The 24,173-nt window shown below is 40.2% G+C and overlaps 1 protein-coding gene across 4 annotated transcripts in view; it reads right to left on the reverse strand.

Moving 5' to 3' along the window:
* The window catches only part of PIGN (phosphatidylinositol glycan anchor biosynthesis class N), a 637,819-nt gene that overhangs the window by 128,753 nt on the left and 484,893 nt on the right, over nucleotides 1-24,173 (reverse strand). For all 4 annotated transcript variants that reach the window (XM_073630904.1, XM_073630905.1, XM_073630902.1 and 1 more), the window contains 2 exons: nucleotides 18,713-18,815; nucleotides 15,699-15,801 (listed from right to left, as the gene is read on the reverse strand). In XM_073630904.1, the coding sequence (XP_073487005.1) occupies nucleotides 15,699-15,801; nucleotides 18,713-18,815 (206 nt within the window). The remainder of the gene's footprint in view (nucleotides 1-15,698; nucleotides 15,802-18,712; nucleotides 18,816-24,173) is intronic.

A 24,173-nucleotide genomic window follows, 5' to 3' on the forward strand; every position in this document is an offset into this window, starting at 1 on the left:
ACCATCTGGCTGGGATTGGGGATTTTTGACTCACCGTTGTCGTCTTCCCCTTTTTCCACAGCCACCGGGCTTGCTTTTCCATCCTTATGGTCCACACGGAAGGAGGATAGCCGCCAAAGTGCCCCCCCCCACAACTGCTGTCCCTTTAGGGAGCTGCAAGGTTAGGCTGTGTCCTGCTCTGTCCAGTCAGTATATACACATGGGGGGGGGCGGGGGCAATGCCGTACGTTCCTCATTCCCATGAGGTGGTTTAGGCAGACATTCACCATAGTAAACTGGTGCCTCCTCGAAAGGAGGATGTGGGCGCCTGCTCCTGCTGACTCTCAGCCTTCCCTTCTGGGTAAGAACGCGGGTCGTTCAGGCGGTGCCCTCCCCAGCAGCCCACGCGAGCTACCAAGGACCCAGGAGTCAGGGGATACGATCCCCCTGGAAAGAACCGACGGCCAGCACCCCCGTCTGAAAGGACTTCCGGCCAGGTAAGGGGGGGGGGGGGAGACAGGATAAAGGCCCCTGAAGTTCTGGGGACACCACTGTACCCAGGGGCCTTCAGCTCTCAGGGGGGCTTTCCCAGTTTCTGCTGCCCCCCCTGAGGAAAGGATAGGGGAACCCCCCGGGAAGGATAAATATATCCCGCCAGACCCAGAGGCTTCCCAGGCATTTGGTCCGGCTCCCAGGGGGAGACCACCAGCCCCAGGCTTCGGTCATTTGGAAAAAAACAAACAGTTTCGCCGTGTAGGGAGAAACACAATCAAAAACTGAGGATGAGGGGGAAGGGTGTGGACTTAAAACAGCTGTTGATTGATTGTGTTTCCTGTGGGGAGGAGCCTCTCATCTCTCAGGTGTGCCGTCCTGGAAGATGACTTGAGAAAAAACCTTTTTAGAACCTGCGCTTGTTTGCAGTTCAGGGCATGTAGGTGTTACCACTGTTGGACACTTTTCTGCAATGGCTGAATGTATGTAGTAAGTTTGTATGTCAAAAACAAATGTGGCACATTAGTGTTATACTAAAGTGTACATAGAAAAAAAAAAAGCCTGACCTGCTTTGAAAAATATATACTAGACTTCCTATTCTGTCATATAATAATATAGATATTATAGGTAAATGTAGGTATTGAGTTTATTGCTATAATCTATTGGTCATTAGTAGATATAGCAGGCTTTATTCCAGCTAGATATACATGAGGGGCCCCAGGAAGATGCATTGGTAGTGAAAAGAGCCTGCCTCAATCATCTAGTGTTACCCTTCCTAACTCTAGCCTAGGACATTATTTATCCATAAGCATTTTTATCCACACAGCTTGTTAGCAGGATTAGTATTAAGGAAATTATTCTCGCGCTATCAAATATGGAGGCGGCTAGGGTAGAGAAGCTGCTTCCACCGATTCGGGTATACACCTGACCTTGAGAATAAATATATGAATGGGTGGTGCTGCGCTAATCCTAAGTGCGATTAAAACAAATGTGACTTAGGTAGTAGTCCTATCTTGCATCACCAGAAAATAAACTGATTTGGGTGATGCGTGACACTAATTCAAATGTAAATAAATATCATAACCGTGAAAACATCTTCATAAAAATACACATATTGAAATGATATCACTAACATATGATTGACTCAAAAGTCAGTGACAAAGCAATCCTTACTAGAGTGTAAATAAATATAAATAATAATTTAAACTATGTGCAAACGTAGCTCAGAAAAGTGACAATGTGCAGTGTGTAAACAGTGTGCACAATGTGCAGTAGTGTATACAACTCTATACAGTATGCGTAACAGAAAGGTCAGTATACCACGCTTCGTATAAAGTGACAAATGTGCAAAAGTCCAAATAAATACAGTGTAAGTATCCCAAAATAAGAAAAATAAAATGCTTCACAAGGAAAGTCCCTTTGCACAAATATAACTGTCTATAGAAGAGAAAGTTTACCTTAAATGTATGTTTTTTTTATAATTTATAAGGTTGAAATTCCCTAGCTGTGTTATCTCTCTTCTGCAATTTCCTTCTTCAAAGCAATTTTAAGTCTAGTGTTATTTGATGTGCTGCACAGTGGCAGTATTATCTCCTTCAGTGGCTTGTCTCTGGTTTCTTGCAGATAGATCGGTTGTGTCAAATTTTTAAAGCAAGAAATTACTAAAATGTTCAGTTTAATATATTTTCCTTCTTCTTGATTGGCCTGTATCTTCTGTTTGGATATGATTTTTCTAAACAGATCTGGCATTTAAAGCTAGTTTGACCCATCATAATTTGCAGGACTTCTGTCTTAGGGCTTCTATTCATAAGTGCGTTTGAGGACAACTCAGAGCTTAAAGCTGAACTCCAGGAAAACATCTAAATACATAGTTGAAAGTTAGGAGAGAAGCCTGGCTGGCTCACTCAGTTATACTCATGTAAACTATCCTATATGCCAAAGCAGAAAAACATTGGTGTCAATAGCTCTGTGCACTCTGCCATCTCCACTTGTCAGCATATTTCCTGTAATCATATGTGAAATGTGCATGCACTGATGCCCTGATTGGCTCCTATGCTTCTGCTGTGCAAGAGGGTCTTAGGACAGAAGTCTGACTGGCTCAGTCGGTTATACCCAGGCTCATTTTAATGCTGAAGGCAGCATTGATTTTCTGATAAGAAATTCAGCATGCTTTGCAAATGGATGTTACCTGTGAGAAATGTTTATTTGTAAAATACCAATATATAGGATGTAAAACAGCAAACAACTTCATATATTTTTTTAAATGGCCATTATTTTTCCTTTAAATTTCTTTCTGATGGATTAAGCCCATTGTTCTTTTACCACTTTTAAACATTTTCAGATGTGTAATCTATATTGACATTGGTAAAGATCCCAAAATACAAGAATGCAGATCATGTGCTAACCAAAGTGCTATGGCCCATACACACGATCCAAAAAGCATGGAAAATACCGCTTTCAAATCGATCATGTGATAATCTGATCATTACTACGCAGCTTTTAGAAGCCGATAACGACAATTCATGCTAAATTATCTGATGGGACAAGCACAAAAAATATTCTCGTACAATTTTCGTTTAGAGAGAGAGTATCACCGCTCCAGGTGGGTCAGATCAAGGTAAAAGGCATCTCCTTCAGTCTAGAAGTCCAGGTGCTGGCAATGCTATGGCAGTTAGACATCAAAGAAATTCTGCACAGCAGCACTCCAAAAATATTTGCCTTTATTCAATAAGGTGTCATCCAAAATACAGGTCAAAGCAAAGTGGAACAAAGCTTACGCGTTTTGCACTACAAGGAGTGCTTAGCCATAGCTGGTATGGCAGCAATGACTAAGCACTCCTTGTAGTGTGAAACGCATAAGATTTGTTCCACTTTGCTGTGACCTGTATTTTGGATGACACCTTATTGAATAAAGGTAAATATTTTTGGAGTGCGGCTGTCCAGAATTTCTTTGATGTCTAACGATTTTTGTTTAATCAGCACAGTTGTCAGTTTAAAATACAATACAAATACACTATAACACATTACATAACTTCCAAATTTTTATTCTGTTGTACGAGAATTTTCGTAACTTCAATAAACTCTTAATTTTCAATGAGACTAGCATGCACAAAAAAAACCCAGAAAATTATTTGTCTGATAATCTGATCGTGTGTAACATGCATTAGCAGAGCCAGAAGATAAGATCAATAATTGGCCAATCCAAGGAACAAACGCCAAAAACAAACATTACAGATTACTAAATGTTTTTCTTTTACAATAAAACAATCAATTTTGTTGTCAGATTTGTAATATGTAGTTTCTGAATCAGCTGCTCATGCACTGAGGGACTAGTAACTTATTTTAAAGTGCTTCTATGGTTCATGAACAAGTACACTATTACTTCTACAGTATCATATTTTACTTTGTAACACGGTTACAAGTAGTTTTTAAGTAAAATTGCAATACTACACTGAGAAAAGTGGCATTATTGTGTCCTATACAAAAATATCTAAAAAAATAACATGGGTTCTCCTCACTGACCTAACCAGGTTATTAAAAGTCAAAGATACAAATCAGGCAATTTAGCACTAAAAAAAAAAGCTCTCTTCTACAGAGTCAAACTTTTTTTTTTTTTTGGCAGAGAACTGGTTAAATCCCTGTCTTTCAAAAAACCATATAGTGCACTGTCCAAAATACATTAATATATTACAAAAAATAAACAACCCATTTCTTGTGAAATATAATAAAATAAATCAATAGTGCATTAACATCATATAAAGTGCAAAAGTCTATCTAAAAAGTGCATGGATCAAAACAGAAATCTAATTAAAAGGTGCATAAATAGTGCCCAGTTTACAAACCACCACAGTATTCTCCCCTTATGTGGATAATATCACACCAACCCAAAGTGTTCACAAAGCCTCTTCACCGCAAACAATAAACAAAGCTCCATATCAGATTTTCTGATCTCACAGAGAGATCACAGAACGCATTGCTGCCAAATATACCACGATCCAAGGTAATAGGACTCTCCAAGTTCCTGAGGCAATATGCTCTAAAAAAGGAATTTGAATGCAAAAGGAGACCCACATAGTGTATTATTTTACCAAGCCAATGTATTAAAATAATAAGAATGCACTTATAGAGTGCATGGTAACAAACAGCGTGTTACTCCAACAGCAAGCACATCAGAGCTTGCACCCATGATGTCACGTGCGAGGCTCCTCCCAACACGTTTCTCCGAAACAAGCGTCGTCTGGGGAACCAAGGCTGATGCACTTTATATGATGTTAATGCACTAATGATTTATTTTATTTCACATGATTTGGGTTGTTTATTTTTGTAATATATTAATGTAATTTGGACAGCGCACTTTATTATATGTTTTTTGAAGTTGGTTATACATCCTTACCCAGATGGTAGTGTGATGCGGCAGTCCTTTATTTAATTTATTTTTGAAATACGTGAATAAATTGACTGACACTATTGAATCATATCACTATATATATATATATATATATATATATATATATATATATATATATATATATATATATATATATATATATATATATTCATCTAAATAGCGAGTGCACAAATATTTTTTTTTTTTTTTTTTTGCCATGTCCTACTGGGGAAATTTCTCTTCAAGACAAGAAAAAGGACACGGAAATGAGAAGAAATCCCCTTTCAGGTAGTGGCAAAGGTGTTCCCATTGGAAGATTTAGCAAGATAGAGATGGAGATACACCTTAAATAGACATACCAAAAGAAAAATGTTCTACTGCTTTTTACCTCTCCTATCTCTTCCATTTAGTGACCCCTTCCCAGTTTACTTTCAAACTAAGTAAGTGCTTCACATCAAGAGGCATAGGTGTAGTTTTATCCCTTTTACTGAAAATGTTAGAGCAGTAAAACAATAGGATATGGTATTTAAATTAATGACAGTATGAAGAACTATGGGTTAGGATTCCTGACACACTTAAAGGACAATGAGTAGTAATAGAATATTGCAGGAATCTAAATTCCTTGCACTGATATTCATGATTTCGTTGTATAGCCTGTGGGTTTGTGGCACTATTTATTTATTATTATTCAAGCGATTTGTTTAGGTGACAGCCGGGTCCCTGTGAGGAAGGGGATCTAGTGCAGAAAAGCTGTTAGCTGTTTGGTCCATATGGGGATATAATTGGTGCCTGCATTATTAAGCAATATATCCGGTCCATAGAAAACCGAGCGGATTCTCAGTTCAGGTAACCTCAGGCTCACCTTTACTTAGCATGGATTTAAAAAGGCCATTTGTACTTCGTTTTAGACCCCTATATATAATATTGTGATCTTGACACTAGACACATGGTTATGTAATTTTTTTCGCTAATCATTTTGGAGTATAGCTTTGGTGTATGCTGCTCATTTTCCCTTCACTGTATCCCAGAGCGACTTTTATACCACGACAAATAGTGCAACAGCATAAAGATAATGCAACAGCATAACGACAATTGAAATTGGAATATTATGTAAAAACATAACAAGAAAAGATTGGAACAGGGTACGCGAGAGTAAAATGGTGATTGTTTTCTGGCCATAACTACTAATGCTAAATGATACTGCATGTCTCGTCAATTTCACTTCTGTGACTGCACTGAAAAACAGGCTTGTTGTGATTAGAAGCTTTGGAAAGGCAAAACCATTTATGATGATAAAAAACACAGCATTGCTGTGTATGTGGAATTTACAAGTCCTGTTTTTATTTCTTTCAACGTGCAGTGTAAAAACTTTTGCCAGGATCACTGTAAAAAAAATAAAAAATAAATTGTTATCGGTGTCCGCTCATATATTCTGAAAAGCATCTTGTGCTGTCACATGGCCAGGCTCCAACTGGAACAAAAGGACTGCTTCACATCTGCACAGCACAGAGACAGTTCTAGAAATATGCAAAACCGTTTTCTTGGAAGTTTATTGAGGGACACAGGATTCAGTGAAAATTGGGTTATATTGCTACCTACAGGATTATGACACTGTGAAACATAGAATCTGTAACTAGCCTAGTATAACCCCCCCCCACTCCCAGCATGCCTCTGTTTTGGAACAAGCAGTGCCAAGAGCAAGTCCATAAAATAGAGGGGTGGATCCTGTGTCCCTCAATGAAATTTCAAGAAATTAATTTTAAGGTGAGTGCAAAAATCCAATTCTCTTTTTCATTTATTAAGGGGCACAGGGTTCAAAGACAATTAAGGTGTTCAAAAGCAGTCAAAATTAGAGGGTGGGTAACACAGCAAACAAAATGTCAACAAGCCTAACAAGCCCAGCTACAAATAACAGAAAAAAAACCTCAGGACTGCCTGCAGCTCAAAGAGCTGCCTATGAAGGACCTTATGCCAGAAACTGGCATAAGATGAGGCCTGAACACCCCACATGGTAAAACATAGAGAATGTATGAACTGGAACCAGACATGGGAACAGAAGCACACGATCCTGGTCTAAAATCAACTTAGGAAGGAAGGAGGCTCCACCTTGTCCTTAAGACCAGAGAATTATTTTTATAACACAAAGTCAACCGTTCAGACACAGCCTTGCTGAGTTGATGATGATAAGCAAAGCAACCTTATGATTGAGACTAGAAAGGGGAAAATCCCTGGTAGGCTCAAAAGCCATAGGTGGGCATAAAGTGAAAATTCCATGAAAACACCTTGTACCAAGGATCTAATCAAAGAAAGGAAGGATAGCAGTCTCTGGAACAAGATCTCAAGCACTGAGTTCTGACCCTTAATGGCACTTGGCCAATAACTGATACAGGCTTGATTGCAAAAAGTTCAGCATCCATCATATTTATTATTTTCTGATGTTAAAGTACTGGCACCAAGTTAGGCATGCCTTCCATTTAAAAAGGAAATTTAAAAGCCAGGGTTGCTGGTCGCCAAATTGGAGAGGCCCCTGTACCTCAAGACCTGTGCTACAACAGTCATGCCATTAAAGACAAAAAAAACTAAAATAGGGTGGTAAACAGATCCTTTATCTATCCTGAAGAGCCTACAGAATGTCTGTCAGGACAGTACCGTAACCCCAGGGACAATCCAGAGTGGTGGGGATCACCAGAATGGCCTCATCCTGATCCTGCAGAGAAGATGAGGAAGGTGTTTCAGGGGAGGAAAGGCATAGATCAGGTTGTACTGATCCCACTAGACCATCAGAGCATACAGTACACTGCTTTTGCCAGAGGATCTCTGCCTATGGAGACAAACCTGCCAGATTTGAGCCACCAGACCAAAGACAGATATTCCAGATAACCCATATTGGGGTTGCCCTGGGAGCTTAGCAAGGCAAGCACAGGGGCTAGAACCTTGGTGAATACATGGCATGTAGAAGATAGACCAAATGTGATTGCTAGAAATTAGAAGTGCTGGGAACCCACAGCACTGTAGCACTAGATGATTACCAATGTGAGGGTATGGGGAAGCAGAGGACTGAAAATTTTAATGAAGATAGCAGGCACCAGCACAAGGGACACATTGAATGTAAGTACCATCCCTTGTGCTGATAAAAAAAAAAAAAACTAAAACTAAAAATAAATGTAGGCTTTAAAGACCTAATCACAGTTTTAATGAGATGATAAAGACCTAATCACAGTTTTAATGAGATGATACAAGCTAAATAGGGATTACTCTCCAATTCCAATATTGTAAACCAGAAGCGCATTCAAAAAACAAATGTACAGTATCTGATGCCTTTTAAGAGTTAACTGAACAAGTTTTGCAAGCCTGTGGGTCACATACTGTAGGTCCCCTTGTTTAGGCAAAATTAAACCTTTTTAGTCCAAATGCTTATAATGTTTTAGTCATTTAGCCACAACATTTTGAAACATATATACAACTTAGGCTTCATGTACACGGGACGTTTTTACAACCTCTCCTGAACGATTTAACTTGACAGATAGTAACCTACGTTTAAAATGTTAGTTTTGCCGTGTTTAGCGGCGTTTTGCGCTTAGAAGCATTTATAAAAAAAAAAAATGTTTTTTTCTAAAATGGGCAAAAACGAAAAACACCTATAAACAAACCGCGGCTAAACGCGGGTTACTGTGTTTATCGTCTGAAACTTCTGCATCTGAACCCATTTTTTTGCTTTCGAAGAAACGCTGTTAAACGCAACTGCCTAAAAACGGCAATAAATGAGACTGTGTACATGGTCACATAGGATAACATTGAATGAGTTCAGGGGTAGTTGAAAAAAGCGCCCAACTGCCTCTGAACGTGCGTTTAGCACCGTCCCGTGTACATGTTGCTTAACATGAACGCACATTCAGATTTGCTAATCTCTGCATAACATTTTTGTTTCTCATTAGGGATTTGATCTCTAGCTAACATAATAATGCTATCAATCTGCATTCTAACAATTAGAGTCAGTTTTAGACCCGTGGAGCATTATACATTCTAATTGATCGTATTCCACTGAGAAGAGACAGAACTCAGAGCATTTCGCCATCATGAAGGTATAGATGTATCAGTTTTGCAAATGAAGGGCATCTCTTTTTATCCTTATTTATTTTCACATGGCATTAGGCTTACTTACAAGTCAGGCACCATGTAGTATTCAGCACTCTTTCCACTCTGATAAAGTGACCTTTAACAAAGACTAAAAAGCCAATAATCACACAAGTCAATACATGCATCGAATGTCTTGAAGGTGATATTTGTGTAGTCATTTGCTGTGTACTTAGAATCACCAGTTTCTAAACAGTGGGAGAATTATCAGTGTGACAGAGCTGTTCTTTAAATCCCTCCCGATAGTACAACATGATATTTTTTAATCGCATAGCAATAACTAAGCCACATACAGTATATCGCTGTTTGCCACTGCTGTTTTGTTTTATGCATTATTTTATTATTATAAATTCTATTTTACTCCAAAGTATGACATTGCTGGCACCTGATTGGATGAGCTCACATTCAGTGAATGTTTTTTTCCAGGAACAAGGATAATTAAATAATTATCGGCTTGATGCTGATTGGAAATGAAAAGGTATTCTGCTAAAGAACATCTATCTGCTATTGAAGCTCTACATTGTTTTTTACTAAAGATTTGGGAGATGTGGGAAGGAAATGCTGACCTTAAAACACACTGCTTCTGATTTTATTATAGAATATGAGAAATCTTTGTTTACATTTATACTGACTAAAATCAACCTCCATTTTTTCTAATTACAAATTACAAACCCATGATCTCTAACAATCAAAACAGCAACATAGGAAGATGCTTCCATCCACGTCCCTTATAACAAACTGAGGAACCGTAACCTAACTTTAATTTACATTTTTGACAACTAATCCTATAGAATAAGCTTTCATAGTGACATACGTTTATCACGCTGGAAATTGACAGAAATTTAATAAAGGGCTGAGATTTGTAGAACCTTTTTTTCCCACAGATTTTTACAGTACTTTGCCTATTGATTCTGTGTTTTCTGTAGTGAATTTGAGTGTCCACATGTAATTACTGTATAAGTAGGAACTTCCATGATCCCCTACGTATATCCAAATGCCTAGAGAGGTTATAGCAAAGTGGATATCATCCAGCTTCATTTGCACAGAAGCTGCTGAACCACCTGCAATAAGACAGCAGCATATGAAGTGACTGGATCACAATTAGTCCTGTTCATGAACAAAAATCTCCATTAAATGAACACTATTCTCTAAAAGTAATACAGTAAAACCTTGGATTGCGATTGTAATCCAAAGCACTTGTATATCAAAGATAAGGATTAATGGAAACTCAGATGATTCGTTCCACAACTATTTATTCATAAATCCTTCAGTTCATAGTCCATATAAAAGGATTATCGCAATGTGATAGGGTGTGTAACCATAAAATGTCCACCCACAAATGGAAGCCTCCACAAGGGATTAAAAGCAAAATCCAGCAGGAGCTACAGAGTATAAAAGAGAACAGAGGTGCCTCTAAGTGTAGCAATATGGTTACATTTAATGAAGGTACAACATTTGGCAACATCACGTTTTATGTCTAAAAGAGGCACATCTAAGTATGCGGGCATCCGGGGTAAAGCTGTCTACATAAACCATCCTCCACACCGCCGGCTCTCACCGCTGTCAGTCTGCAATCGTGACCGGGAAGACTACCCTGCAGTAGAGCGATCTGAAAAAGAGGCTTAAAGTGCTCATGGAGCGCAGCGTGGAAGGGACAACGTCAATGGTGGTGTGGAGGATGGTCTATGTGGACAGCTTTACCCCAGATGCCTGCATACTTGGATGCGCCTGTTTTAAATATCAACCATGTGAATTTCTAAATGTTGTATCTTCATTAAATGTAACTATATTGCTACACTTAGAGGCGCCTCTCTTCTCTTTTATACTCAGTTGTGACATGACGCTACTTGTATATCAAGACATCGCTTGTATATCAAGTCAAAATTTATTTAAAAATTTTGCTTGCCTTGCAAAACGCTCTCAAACCAAGGTTTTACTGTACCTGGATGTGCATGCAGGATCCCAAGCAGAGACTACACATACTTTCATTCTACCTTCAAATCCCAAACCATTAAATCTTAAATTGTTACTAAACCTAAAAATGTTTTTACCTTAATGCATTGTTTACATTAAGGTAAAAAACATTTTCAGTCCCACTGTGCCTCCCCTTCTCTGTGTGAAGGGGAATAGAGGGAATAATAGATCAGTGCTGTGCACGGCTGCATCTATTCTCCCCTCTTTTCCTCTTTACACAGCATTCGAGCCATTGGCTCTTGCTGCTGTTAATCAAATGTAGTGAGGAGGAAGTGGAGGGCAGGCCTAAGTCCCGCTGTGCACGCCTATGGGCTCCGTAGACACACAGGTCGGGAGCGCGGGGACTATGTTTCACGCATATGTGGTATGGCAAATGCCGCAATCCCTGCGTGTTTCCCTCACCTCTTTGGAATCGTTCTGTGTTTGCTGTGGGTGTCAATACAAAGTTAACGACACCCCAAAAGAATTGCAATTGCAGTGTGGTTAACCCCCACTGGATAACATGGTATAAAACGGCCATGAGATGCAGTAAGTTTCGGCTCCAAAAAAAAGGCCTGCACTTTTTTGATGTAATGTGATGCAATTTGAGCCCATTCAAAATGAATGGGCTCAAATCGCACTGCACTGAATCACATGTGACTTGCACAGGAATGGGGTGCGGTTCTTGTGTGATCCACGTGTGAGTTATGGTGTGAACCGGGATTAACAGTCATACACCAACTTCTAGTTTGAAGCTGGAGTTCTGACCACCGCAGAAAAAAGGTGCATATACTTTAAGGATGAGGGGGAATAGTTTGCCTATTTCAGAGCTATACAATGCCATTGTATATTGAGCTCCTTATGTTAATAGGGACCCAAGCGTTCTGTGAATGGAGGTGCATGCAGGCGTGGACTAGATACTCTAGGAACCTTGTGTTACTTTTATTTGTTGAGCATAAATCAGGGGTGTTTCTAGAATTGTGACAGACCTAGGGTACCCTGAAAGGAGCACTGAGGAGGTGCACATAGCACACTGCAGTGCATGGTGGGCGTCAACAATTTGAGTTAACAGTGGGAGGGGCTCAAAGAGGTATGGTTAAAGCGTTTGTTAACCCCTCAAAAAAATGGATTCTGTCCCTTTTTATACAGTGCAGTGCTTGTGCTACATCATTTGGCCCCCTGTAACACCTGGCTGATTCTGCCAGTTTCTGCCCCCCCCCCCCCATGTAAACTGACCACGGCTCATCATGGCTGCTGAGCCCTGACACCATGGTCAGTTTACGTGCCTCAGTCATCTGCAGCCCTCCTGTCCTCCTCTGTGCTCCTGTGTCCTCCTCTCCCCTCCCTGCCTGCCTGCCCCTTTGTCAGTGCCCGCCACCTCTGCTCCTGCTGCTCTCATAACTGTTAAAACTTTATATAAGCCCCTCTATGTCCTAATAACAAGTGCTCCTGTCTGTGTGCTTCATTTGAAAAATGCCTCTGGAAAAACAAACCAAACCCCCCCAAATTTTACAGAATACGAAAGTTGGTGTGGTCAAGCCATGGATCAGAGGGGTGGAGTATCGATAATCTATGCGTCACTAGCCAAGAACGCAGATAAACTACCGTATATGGCAACATGGGAAAGGGAACTTCAGGAGGAACGGGACCTAGAGGATTGGCATGAGTCATTTTCCAGATCTCTCAAAGGTATATATATATTACACCTCTTAGAAGCTAATATTAACCACTTCAATACCAGACACTTAGACACCTTCCTGCCCAAGCCAATTTTCACCTTTCAGCGCTGTTGCATTTTGAATGCCAATTGCGCGGTCATGCTACACTGTACCCAAACAAATTTTTTATCATTTTGTTCCCACAAATAGAGCTTTCTTTTGGTGGTATTTGATCACCTCTGGGATTTTTATTTTTTGTGCAACAAATAAAAAAAGACAGAAAATTTTGAAAAAAAACAAGTTTTTCTTTGTTTCTGTTAAAATTTTTTGTAAATAAGTAAGTTTTCTCGTTCAGTGATGGGCACTGGTATGGCTGCACTGACGGATGAGGTGGTACCAATGAGGTGGCACTGATGAGGTGGCACTGACGGGCACTGATAGGCAGCACTGATGGGCACTGATAGGTGGCACTGATGGGCACTTATGGATGGCACTGATAGGTGGCACTGATGGGCATGGATGGGCACTGATGGGTTGCACTGATGTCATTGATAGGTGGCACTGATGATACTGATGGGTGGCATTGCTGGGCATCACTGATGCCTGTTAATACATACTGGTGCCAATCAGTGCCCATTTGTGGGTACTGGTTGGCACAGATCGGGCATAATTTGCACATGTGGATGGCCATGGGGTACATACCTGGCCATCCACATGTTGCCCACTTCCCTGGTGGTCCTAGTGGAGTCCCTGGTGGTCCAGTGTGGTCATCTGAGGGGGGGCTGCCCCTGTCAGGAGAGCCGCCGATGGGCTCTCCTCTACTCGCGTCTGTCAGACGCGAGTGAGTAAAAGATGATCAATGGCTCTTCCTATTTACATCGTGATCAGCTGTGATTGGACACGGCTGATCACATGGTAAAGAGTCTCCGCCGGAGGCTCTTTACCGAGATCGGCGCGATGCACGCCCCCACGGGCGCACGGCGGCTGTTATCCTGACGGACGTCATATGATGCCCAGTCAGGATAACAAAACCACCGCCCGGCTGTCATTTTGCTATAGGGCGGGCAGGAAGTGGTTAAACTATTCACAAGATGGTACCTAGTGCCCACCAGATTAGCATCCATGTTTCCCGCCACCTTGCCACTATGCTTTAGGGGGTGCCACAGCTTGGGGACTATGTTAAATACCTGGTAGGAGTGCAAAAAATCCTGTGACCCAAAATCCATTCATAGCACTGAATGGCTACATCCCAAACATCCCCAATCTGTCACGCACATTGATCCGCTTTATCCTGACAGGGGCGAAGCTCTCAATAGCCAAAGCCTGGAAACAACCCAAAGTATCAATAACCGCAACGAAAAGGAAAATCTCTTGAATTATGGCTCAAGAAAGATTAACTTTTAGACTCATCCAAACAATTTGAAGCAACCTGGGAACCCTGGGCCCAATATATGGGAATTTCCTTGCTTCCCGGAAATGATAGTCACTAAAAGGCAACATACAGTCCCTCTATGTTTGGCGACTTTCTTCTTCTTCCTTCCTTCTATTCTTCTATCAAATCCTCTAGTGTGCACCACACTATAAACCTCTCTCTATGAATCACACCTTGAAGCCAATAGGGCTTAACTGAACTGTAAGCCCGGCTGGTATTGGTCTCCCATTAGGGAGCCAGAGGTCTTTCTAAACTGGTCCCCCACGAGGGACCTGACATTAATAAATGCACAATAGAAACCTCTGGATTAACTTCCATTAAAATAGGGGATGGGGTGCCCCCTCCTCTCTTGGCACAGTTAGATCCCAATGAGGGTGTCGGGAGTCGAGGGCCCACTTCATTCCCCAAGTGCATAGCACACAGCCGTTTAATGTGATCGTTAACTGTCTTAATGATGAATGTCCGATACAGTGATTCATAAGTTGATATACATGCTATATTGTATATTTCTATCTGAAAATCAATAAAATACTTTGACATAAAAAAATGCCTCCTTTACCGGATTTCACAGCGGTTCCCCGCGATCATGTGACCGGCCAGCTCTCTCCTCTCCTCCTCGCATCCTGGCTGACATCAGCGGGGGAATCTCGGCCCCATGCACTGCATCTGTCAGCCGGGCAGAAAAGAGAGCCGGCCGGTGACGTGATACCACTGTGAAATACAGTAAAGGGGGCATTTTTTTAATAAAACCCACAGACAGGAGCACTTGTTATTAGGACACAGATGGGCTTATATAAAGTCATATAAGTGGGTTAACAACCACTTTAAATAAAACCCAAGCTTACACATTGAATACATAGCTGCCACAATGCTTGTATGCTTGTACCCACAAACTATGCTTTAATTACTGTGCCACAAAACGAGAGTTCCAGAAGACACAGATAAATGTTAGTACAATCGTTTTTAAAGAATAAACTCTTCCACTACATATTCTTTTCTACACATAGAATATAGACAGAGTGCCAAATTTAACTTCATCAAATAAATTGGGAACTATTTAGCCACCAGCGACTGTTGAGACAAACACTTTGGTCAGGAGTGTATACTTTACAATACAGCAGAAAAAGTGCAGGGGCCAGGAAAATGTAACACGCAGAGAGCAGGAGTCATTAGCATGTAATGCCTAGGGCACACAGGACAGAGTATATAAAACACAAAGTGCAGGGGACAAGAGTATGTAACACACACAGCACAGGGGTCAGGCATAAAAAGCACTGTGGATAGGAGTATGTAAGGCACATGGTGCAGGAGTCAGAAGTAAAAAATGCAGAGCAAAGAGGACTGAATTTAAAAAAAAAACCCCACAAAGCACAAGGAAAATAAATATCTAACAGAGCACAGGGGCAGGAGTATACAATGCACAAAGTTCAGGGTTCAGGAGTACAAAAGCATAGAGCACTGGGGTCAGCAGTGTGTAAGGCACAGAGTGTAAGGATCAGGAGTATGTAATACACAAAGCACAAAGTTTAGGAGTACACTACACACAGACCGCAGGAGACAGAAGTATGTAATGAACAGAGCACAAGCAACGTCTATAGCGCAAGTACAGGTTTGCTTTAAAGATCATGTTATGAAATGTGATGCTTATGCTTAAAAGGTTTACCTTTTGTTTGAAAGAAAGGTTGTGCTTTACTAATGCCTCCTGCTCTAGAAATATCCATACAAACATCAAGCAGGAAAGAGCCACAGGGAAAAAGGCTTCATACCTAAATCAAGAAATGAAATGAAAAACGATAAAAATATATGATGTAAAAGAAAGAAAAAAAAAGCCCATCTCCTGGTATTTAAAAAAATCCTCTTTTGTAGTGGCCACTCCCCACTGCAAGGGTTAAATACTCATTATGTCTAGGGTGCATGAATAAGGTGTCAATAGTTACCTTATTCCACACTCCAGCAGGGTCCCTTCAGAGCTGTGAGCAGTACCCTGCAGCCTGCTTTATAAGCTGTGACCAACTCCAGCAGCACTCCAGTCTTTTCAGCATACAATACAAGGTTAATATCTCTGCATTATACATAACAACAGGTGCTACCACAAACTGAAGCTTCAGGCAAAGGAGCAGAGCACCAAAGCCGGTTGGAGCAGGAATGTAAGGTAAGTACCACAGCTTGTACTTTACCCCTTAGACATAATGAGAATTTAACCCTTGTAGTGGGCCCGCCCTGATTTAGTTGGGTTTTAGCTGTATAACAGAAAAACAAACAAGCAAGCAATTATTAAATACAATTAACAGAATGCAGCTTCAGCAAAACATGAAAGCCTCAAATCAATGATATCTTTTAGAATACCATAAAATTATGCAGAAAATTGATCATGAATAGAAAAGAAAATAAAGGAAACTATTGAAGTTTACAATTTACTTTGCATTTAGACACCTTTCACACTGGGGCTGTGTTCGTGGTAAAGTGCTGCTCATTTTAGCGGCGTTTTACCGCTGTTTAAGCGTCGCTTTTCGGCCGCTAGCGGGGCGCTTTTAACCCCAAAGAAGGGGTTAAAAACTCCTGTGTTGAGGCGCTTCCGAATCGCTTTTCAGGCTCTTCATTCATTCCAATGAGCAGGGAGTTTTGGGAGCGCTAAATACAGCGCTCCCAACCTGCCCTAAAGATGCTGCTTGCAGAACTTTTCGAAACGTTCCGCAAACGCACCGCCAGAGTGTGAAAGGGGTCCTAATGAAAATGGGACATATAAGATTATTACAACTACATTCTGATTTCTCATATGTCTAGATCCACAAAGTTATCTGTTTATAAAACAGATTAGTCACAAGGAAAAAAGATAGGATCATGGTTGTGGTGGTGGGAGGATACATTATATTGGCCCACAGTTGTTCTTGTTTTACTAAAGCCAGAACCAGCATGTCTGCTACTAATTTACTATTATTACAAATTTTGTTGTGCCATAAAACAATATATATTCAGTAGAAAAATTATATCAATGTTAAGATGAAGGCTAATAAAAGATTATTCTTATATATCAAAAATTAAATGTAGTTTTAGGGTTACATTTAGGGGTTAGGCTGAGGATTAATGGGCAGGGTATAGGGATAGGTTTTAACAGAGGTTAAGTTGTGTTACAGTTATGGATGAGATTGAGGGTTATACAATGTGGACAGGGTATGGCTCGACAGAGGTTAATATTTAGGCCTCATACACACAGGGCGGACATAACCGTATGCACATAGCTACACCCACGGGGATGTACAGGTGTTCCGTGCACCCCTATACAGGCAATCCCATTGCTGTCAATCGGGACACAACGTCTGCACAGACACAGTCACTGCTCCCAATGTGTCGTCTGTACGGGTGCATGGCCCTCAATGGAACTGTATGCATCCCCATGCAGTAAACACAGCCCCTTACAGGCATATGTATGTATGTATGTACATGCCGTGTGAAAGAGGTCTAAATTACCGCCATGCTATGAGAGTCATTGGCAATTTACAATTTTTTTGTGGTGAAATTATTAGTTCCAAATTCATAACCATACAATAATGACAGTTATAAAAGTAAAAATCAGTGTGTTCCTAGAGTAATTGTGCAAGGTTAAACCTTTCAAGAGACTCTAAATCAGGGGTCTCAAAACTGGAGGCCCTCCAGCTGTTTTGCGAAACTACAAGTCCCATCATGACCCTCCCTGTGGGAGTCATTCTTGTAACTGTCAGTCTTGCAATGCCTCATGGGACTTGTAGTTTTGCAACAGCTGGAGGGTTGCCACTTCGGGACCCCTTCTCGAAATGATGCATGCACCAGGCTAGGTATTGAAAAGAAGTCATCTCAAGTTCTTAGCAGGCCTCCAGTCAGGGGCAGAAATACATGAGAGCAACCTTCCTATATTATTTAAGTGACCCTAAATTCTGATTTAAAAATTATATTCCAGTATGTATTCCTAATGCATAAAACTACCTTTATAGCTGCCAGCCTCTTTCAAATCTCCGAATTCCAGTGATCTGATTTCCTGTTAAAAGGTGGCTATGTTTGTTCTCCATGGTCACATTTTATGTAGGAACATAGTCACCCTCTTTTGCTCCTGAGATGGACTAGAGACTATGGAATTTGTAGTGTGCATAGAACTGGGCACATGACTGCAAGAATGTGCCCTGCTCAACCCAAACAGAATAAATGATTTCTAGAAAAATAAATTACAGGGTCATTAAATAGTGGATGCATATGAATTATTTTTGGAGAACAAGGATATTGTTTAGTGTTACTTTAAGCAGTCGATAGCTGTAAACTGCTGTACAAAAAATAGGACTCTTAAGACAGAACGTGTAGTATGTGCTTTTCTGATCATCCCAAAGCAAGCAGCATGAAATCCTTAACTGTTCATTTGAGGGATGTATTTCTGGGAGCAACAGAAGAGCAGGCAAGTGTTGTAGAGGTGTGAACAACACTGCATTATAAACAGTAAGCAAGGGGGTGAGTGGGATTCTGACAATACTCTATTATGGCTTTTGTATCACGGCACTTCTCTTTTAACCTGGTATCACTTTGGTAGTACTACATCCCTCATCTCATGCCATGGCTCTGGTAACATGGTATCATGTATAGTTATTGAAACATATAACTGATTTTATATACATAAAAAAATGAATAATTCAGGAATAAGAAAAAACACAATACCCTGTGCTGAAGAGAATATAGGAGGACATACAAGAAAGAAAAATGCTCAGGAGCCGCTGGAACAGGAACGTAGTACTAAGTAATGGTGCAACCAATGAAAAAACTGAAAGACAGAAGATGAGAACCATATTATTAGATCACATCACATTTAATTTCTTCTTCCTTGCCAAACATTATGCAGATCCCAATTAAACAAAAGGCTGGCTATAAATCTCACTGCATTCTGTCGGTTATCCTTATTTGCTTGTTATAACCTCAGCCAAGTGGACGAAGCTGATAGAAAACATATGGGAAATCAGATAAATGCAGTAAAATTGTTTCATACCTTTCAGGGACAAGAGGACAAAGCTGTCTCTTTCAATCATGCTTGCCTAACAGCATGAGAAATACCACATTCCATTTAATGTGATTATACCATGTTTCTACATTGCTTTGTGACTTCAAGAGAAGGTGTAGTAAGGACACCATACTTGTTCCATGTCAGGCAATTGCTAGACTAATGTTATTAGAAGATCCGGTTATCACAATATGCTGGTAGAGAAACAAGAAGCAAGAAAATACATTGTATGCTGGAATGTCATTTAAAGTGGACCCTTCTCTCATTATTAACAACAGTGAAATGTACAGCCAAACACATGGTTGTATGTGTAGGATACCAATCTGGTTGGCTACATGCTGATTCTGAGACTTCGTACACCTGTTAATAGTGAGAATGTCATTGGGTATATGTGAGCGTGAAGCCATATGTTCCCATTGCTATTAAGGTTTTTTTCTGAAATATCTTTGTAAAGTGTATGCGCTGTCAAAAAAACTGCAGACTGCAAATTCTCAAGGGCCCATTTAGTCCTTTGCATTGTTTAATGCAAATGTGGTGCAAAGCACCACAGTGCGTTACAAATTTTGTGGCATGTATGATTATAGGGACATTTTGGTGCATAGGAAAACCATTATTTTCAATGAGCTGCCTAAAGCAACACACTTTAAACTGTATGTTAATTCACTGGAAAAATATCAATGGGTCCTAAAGCTGAGCTCCAGAAACAGATAAATCCAAAACTGAAATGTGCATCTGTGAAGTGCCATTTGCCCAAAGGATGTGTAAATGTATTTATTCACTTCTGTGAATTATAAACCTCTGCCAGGCTGCACAGCCAATGGCACCTGTCAGTCAAGTGATCCTGTCACTGGGGACAATATGTGAGCTGCAAGATTACTAACAGACCACTTACCTGTTACTATAGAGTCACCCCTTCGCTACCTGGACCAGTGAGTGAAATTCAGTGGTTTCTGGACTGGGGGGGGAGTTCTTGGATTGAGGTAAGTGAAATCCTTTCCAAAGTGGAACTTTGCCCATAACAGTTAGATAACAATGAATGCTCTTTAACAAAAGAATGTACATTCCACATTAATAATTAGGCCACCAAAATAAGTGTGTGTGGTAAATTGCCTCCAGCATTGCTCCAGTTTCTTCTTGCAAAACGCCGCCATTTTGTTGAAGCTCATGGCAGTCACTTCCTTAATGGCAACGCTCCCTCTCCTTGGTCTCAAAAACTGTATGTCACTTTCTTAAATTAAAATATGTACATTTCCAAACATGATTTTATTTCTTAGCTTAGATACAGAGGAAGGGTGACAGAACCTTTACATGTCTGCCCTTCACAGGATGTTGAAAGAGAATCAGGGAGATAAGGTAAGACACTAAGGCACAGTTTACCGTGTCACATCTCTTGCTTTTCTTTTCTCTGTCCCTAATCTGTGTTCCCTCAGCCCAGTCTGTGTCCTTCCTGTTGCTTTTTTCTCTTTCAGCAACAGTGCCGAGAATAGAGAGCAACCTCAGAGCAGGGGGAGACAGTGCCTTACTGGATTTTAAACAGTATAGGCACTTCTTATTAGTGTTTTACATAGCTATACCTGCAAATGATGGCAGTCTGAAGTGACCAGAATTTAATTTACTTGCCTATAATTTGTACTTAGCTTTCATATTGTTTAACATAATTTACCTTGTCTGTACTGTTTTAGGAAATCTTCATTATCTATATAAACTATATTTGAGCACTGTTTGTCCAAGTGAACGGTTAAAGATCTCAAGGCTTAGGAGGAAAATTGCATGTTGATGCACTTTGTCTCCAATGTGTCCCTACTTTGAAATTGTTCTGAATAGCTTGCTGTCCTGGATAAACATGCTCCAAACAATCAATCAGAAAGGTAAGAAATATTTTTTTAATTATTTTAGGTATAATGTGTACATGGGAACATACAGTACATTAGATATGGGTTTCTGAAATTAGACTGCAAAAGTGGAACTACACTTTAAAGCAATAGTTAGGTCCATTATGTTTTTCTCTTTCTTGAGGCCCCCAGGTGGTTTATGCAATATTGTGCTAGTATGCACAGCATATTAGCAAATTGTGGCAGATTTATCTGCCCTCCAGCACTTCAGTGTGATCAATCTGCTGGCCACAGGTGCTTCCATGTTTGCTCGGTCTTCCTTCTGGGTTCCATGCCTTTGGCAATTTGAATGAGCTGGTCGTGGTGATGTCACTCCTGCGCATACATGCGAGAGTCACATCGCCACGACACAGATCGGGGGTGGTAAATGTTCAGGGATCTGTGCAAGAGGAAGCGTTGATAACAGAAGAGACCAGTAGGGTCTCTTCTGTCAAAAATACACTGCCTGTCAGTAGTTTTACTAAGTTTACTACCACTTCAAGTTAAGAGAAAACATCTCTTTTATGAAAATAGCGTTTGCAAGCAATCTCTTGTGACCTAACGTCTAAGCAGCTTAGATCAAATGACGGTCCCTGGCTAGCAGCAGCATTGTAGACAATTCAATCCATGAGAGACTGCATAAAGTCAGTATTTTTGATCTGACAGACCCTGACTGATAACATTTCAGTGAGATAAGAATGCTAGCAAGGCACAGAACTAGTCAGTGGTGCCAAATAGGAAGCAGAGCCTGTATACTGCATGTAATGGCTGCTCCCCTTTACGTACTGTATAGAATTAAATTACAAGCAATTCATATAAACAGGGTTTTGTACATTATCACACACTGATAAGATCATTTAAATTAGGTTGAGCTCTTTCATATGTGTATCCAAAAAAAAACATATAAGGACTAATAAAGACATATAAAGACTTGCTTTACTGTATAACAGAAAATAACTCAAAAACAGATGCATTCACGCAAACAATACTTAAAGTGGCTGTAAACCCTTACATATACCTAGTGAAGTGACAAGCCTCAGGTGATACACAGAGATTAAATAAATCCTCCTACATAAGTTGTACCTGTTTATCTGCAGCCCTCTATCCTCTGCAGTCTTCCAAAACACACATTTTACACAGCATCTCTCAAAAGTAGAAAGCAGGGGGCGGGGATCTGACATCACACACACTGCAGAGCTTGAACACAGAGCTCTGCAAAAGCTCATTGGAAGGAATGGACAAACCCTCTTTACAAAGACTCACAGAGACAAACACAGAGCTGAGTCTATAAGTCACCTGCTGTATGCTGCAGGGGAGAGGGTTGTCTCGTGGGAGGCTGAGGTGTCAGCTTATTGTTCTATCAGTGACTCATGCAGATAGCAGAGGAATCAGAGATCAGAAAAGAAGAACCATGCTTGGTGCTTTGGATTCATACTAGTACACACCATAGAGGGGTGTGCTTTGTTAACTTTGCATGTTTGAGGTTTACAACCACTTTAACTTTCACGTTAGTGTTTAAGAGAATATGGCAGCACATTCCAGGGGCTTTTATTTTTATTGGCACTCCAAAGCAAGAAAAGGGACATATGCTGCAGTGTACTGCAACATATACTATATGTAACTATAGTAAGTTACTACCATGCATTGTGTTGCAGCAAATGGTGCATGTCTGATTATTTTGGAACATTTTGGTGCATTCACAGCTCTTTCATTACACTGTAATGGATTTCCTTAACACAAGGTAAAAAGATGCGTGAAACATGTGTGAATTAATTCAGCAGTAATTGCCATATCCATAAACTATTTCCTATTTGACACACATTACTTCTTTTTTCTGGAACTGATAATGACACGTTTTTACTCTTGTATTCTGTATACAAAGCCCTTTTTTGCTTAAAGTGTACCTTTCCCTAAACTTCCTAATACAGCAATACCTTCATAATCCACTGCTATCAGCTGTTTAAAACATTTTCCTCTGTCCCACAACATGTACAATCTAAGCAGATCAAAAAGAGCTGTTACTGAAATGCAAATTTTTTGTCAAAAGTCAAAAACGAAGCCCTCATCCCATCTCTAACCTTTCCATCTGACCCCTGTTTGTTGCCCACTACCTTGTGGACAGCAAAGAACATTGACTGTCACAGGATGGGGGCAGAGGTATCCTTGAAGTGGCTGACTGACAGCCTGGCTTCCCTTTTTCCTACAATGTGAGAGGCAAAAGGGAAATAGCTGGGTGTTGGGGGATAGACCAAAGCAATTTTTGTTCACTGATTATGTACCAGTAAGTTATTATAACCTGAACAGTTAATTTTTGGCAGCAGATTCTGAAAATATTGGCAAAGGAAAGGATTGTTCTAACAGGGCTTTACGCTACATATATACAGATCTCTGGTGCATAATGCAATACTACTCACTGTTTTTTTTTAAATATTTTTAGACCCAGACTAATTCCACAGCTAATGTATATCTTAGAGCAGCAGATTCAGCTCAGACCATACAACATGATGACGTTTCAGAAATGCCATAAAAAATTAAAGTAAACAAGTAAAAATGTAGAGAGTATATTGCTGATGAAAACAAAATGTAACACATCTAACCTGAACAAAGCTTTGTTAATGCTTATATGTATTATGGAAACAAATAAAGTCTAATAATGTCTAAAAACAAAATTGCTTCACACTTTGCACGAAGGTCAACAAAAAAGCATGATTTATTGATTTCAAAAAGTGCAAGGTATCTGTCTGTCATGCTGACCCTATTGTTTCAGTACTTTGACTCAGTGACCCATGAGAAGTATACAAAAAAAGACTAACAATTTACACAGTGATTTGCATACTTCTTCTGGGTCAGTGACTTAAAATGTACTAAAGCCAGGTCAGAAAAACCAGTGAACTAACATTTTCAGAAGGAAATAAACAATGTCCCAGTATTTCTATCATCATGAGCTTACACATGCTTTTTCAGGCTATAGGAAGAGTAGTATAATTATGCCATGCCCATACATCTGAGCCTCTGTACAGACACTAAAAATGCTCTCCATGCACAGGATAAGCGAGTAGAGCCCCATGATTTGTCACTGCTGATAAGCTACATCCAATGGGGACCTGGGAACAGCTGTATCCCATATAGTTCTTCCAGGGCTCTATTCCAAATCAGAGATGTTGTTCCTGTGCTAATGGATGTCCCAACCATCTATGCTACCAGCGGGAGCCATCCAATGGTTCCCTATATACTAGAATTACTTGTAAAGGCT

The sequence above is a fragment of the Aquarana catesbeiana genome, linkage group LG05 (assembly GCF_042186555.1).
Source record: "Aquarana catesbeiana isolate 2022-GZ linkage group LG05, ASM4218655v1, whole genome shotgun sequence".
Classification (NCBI taxonomy): domain Eukaryota; kingdom Metazoa; phylum Chordata; class Amphibia; order Anura; family Ranidae; genus Aquarana; species Aquarana catesbeiana.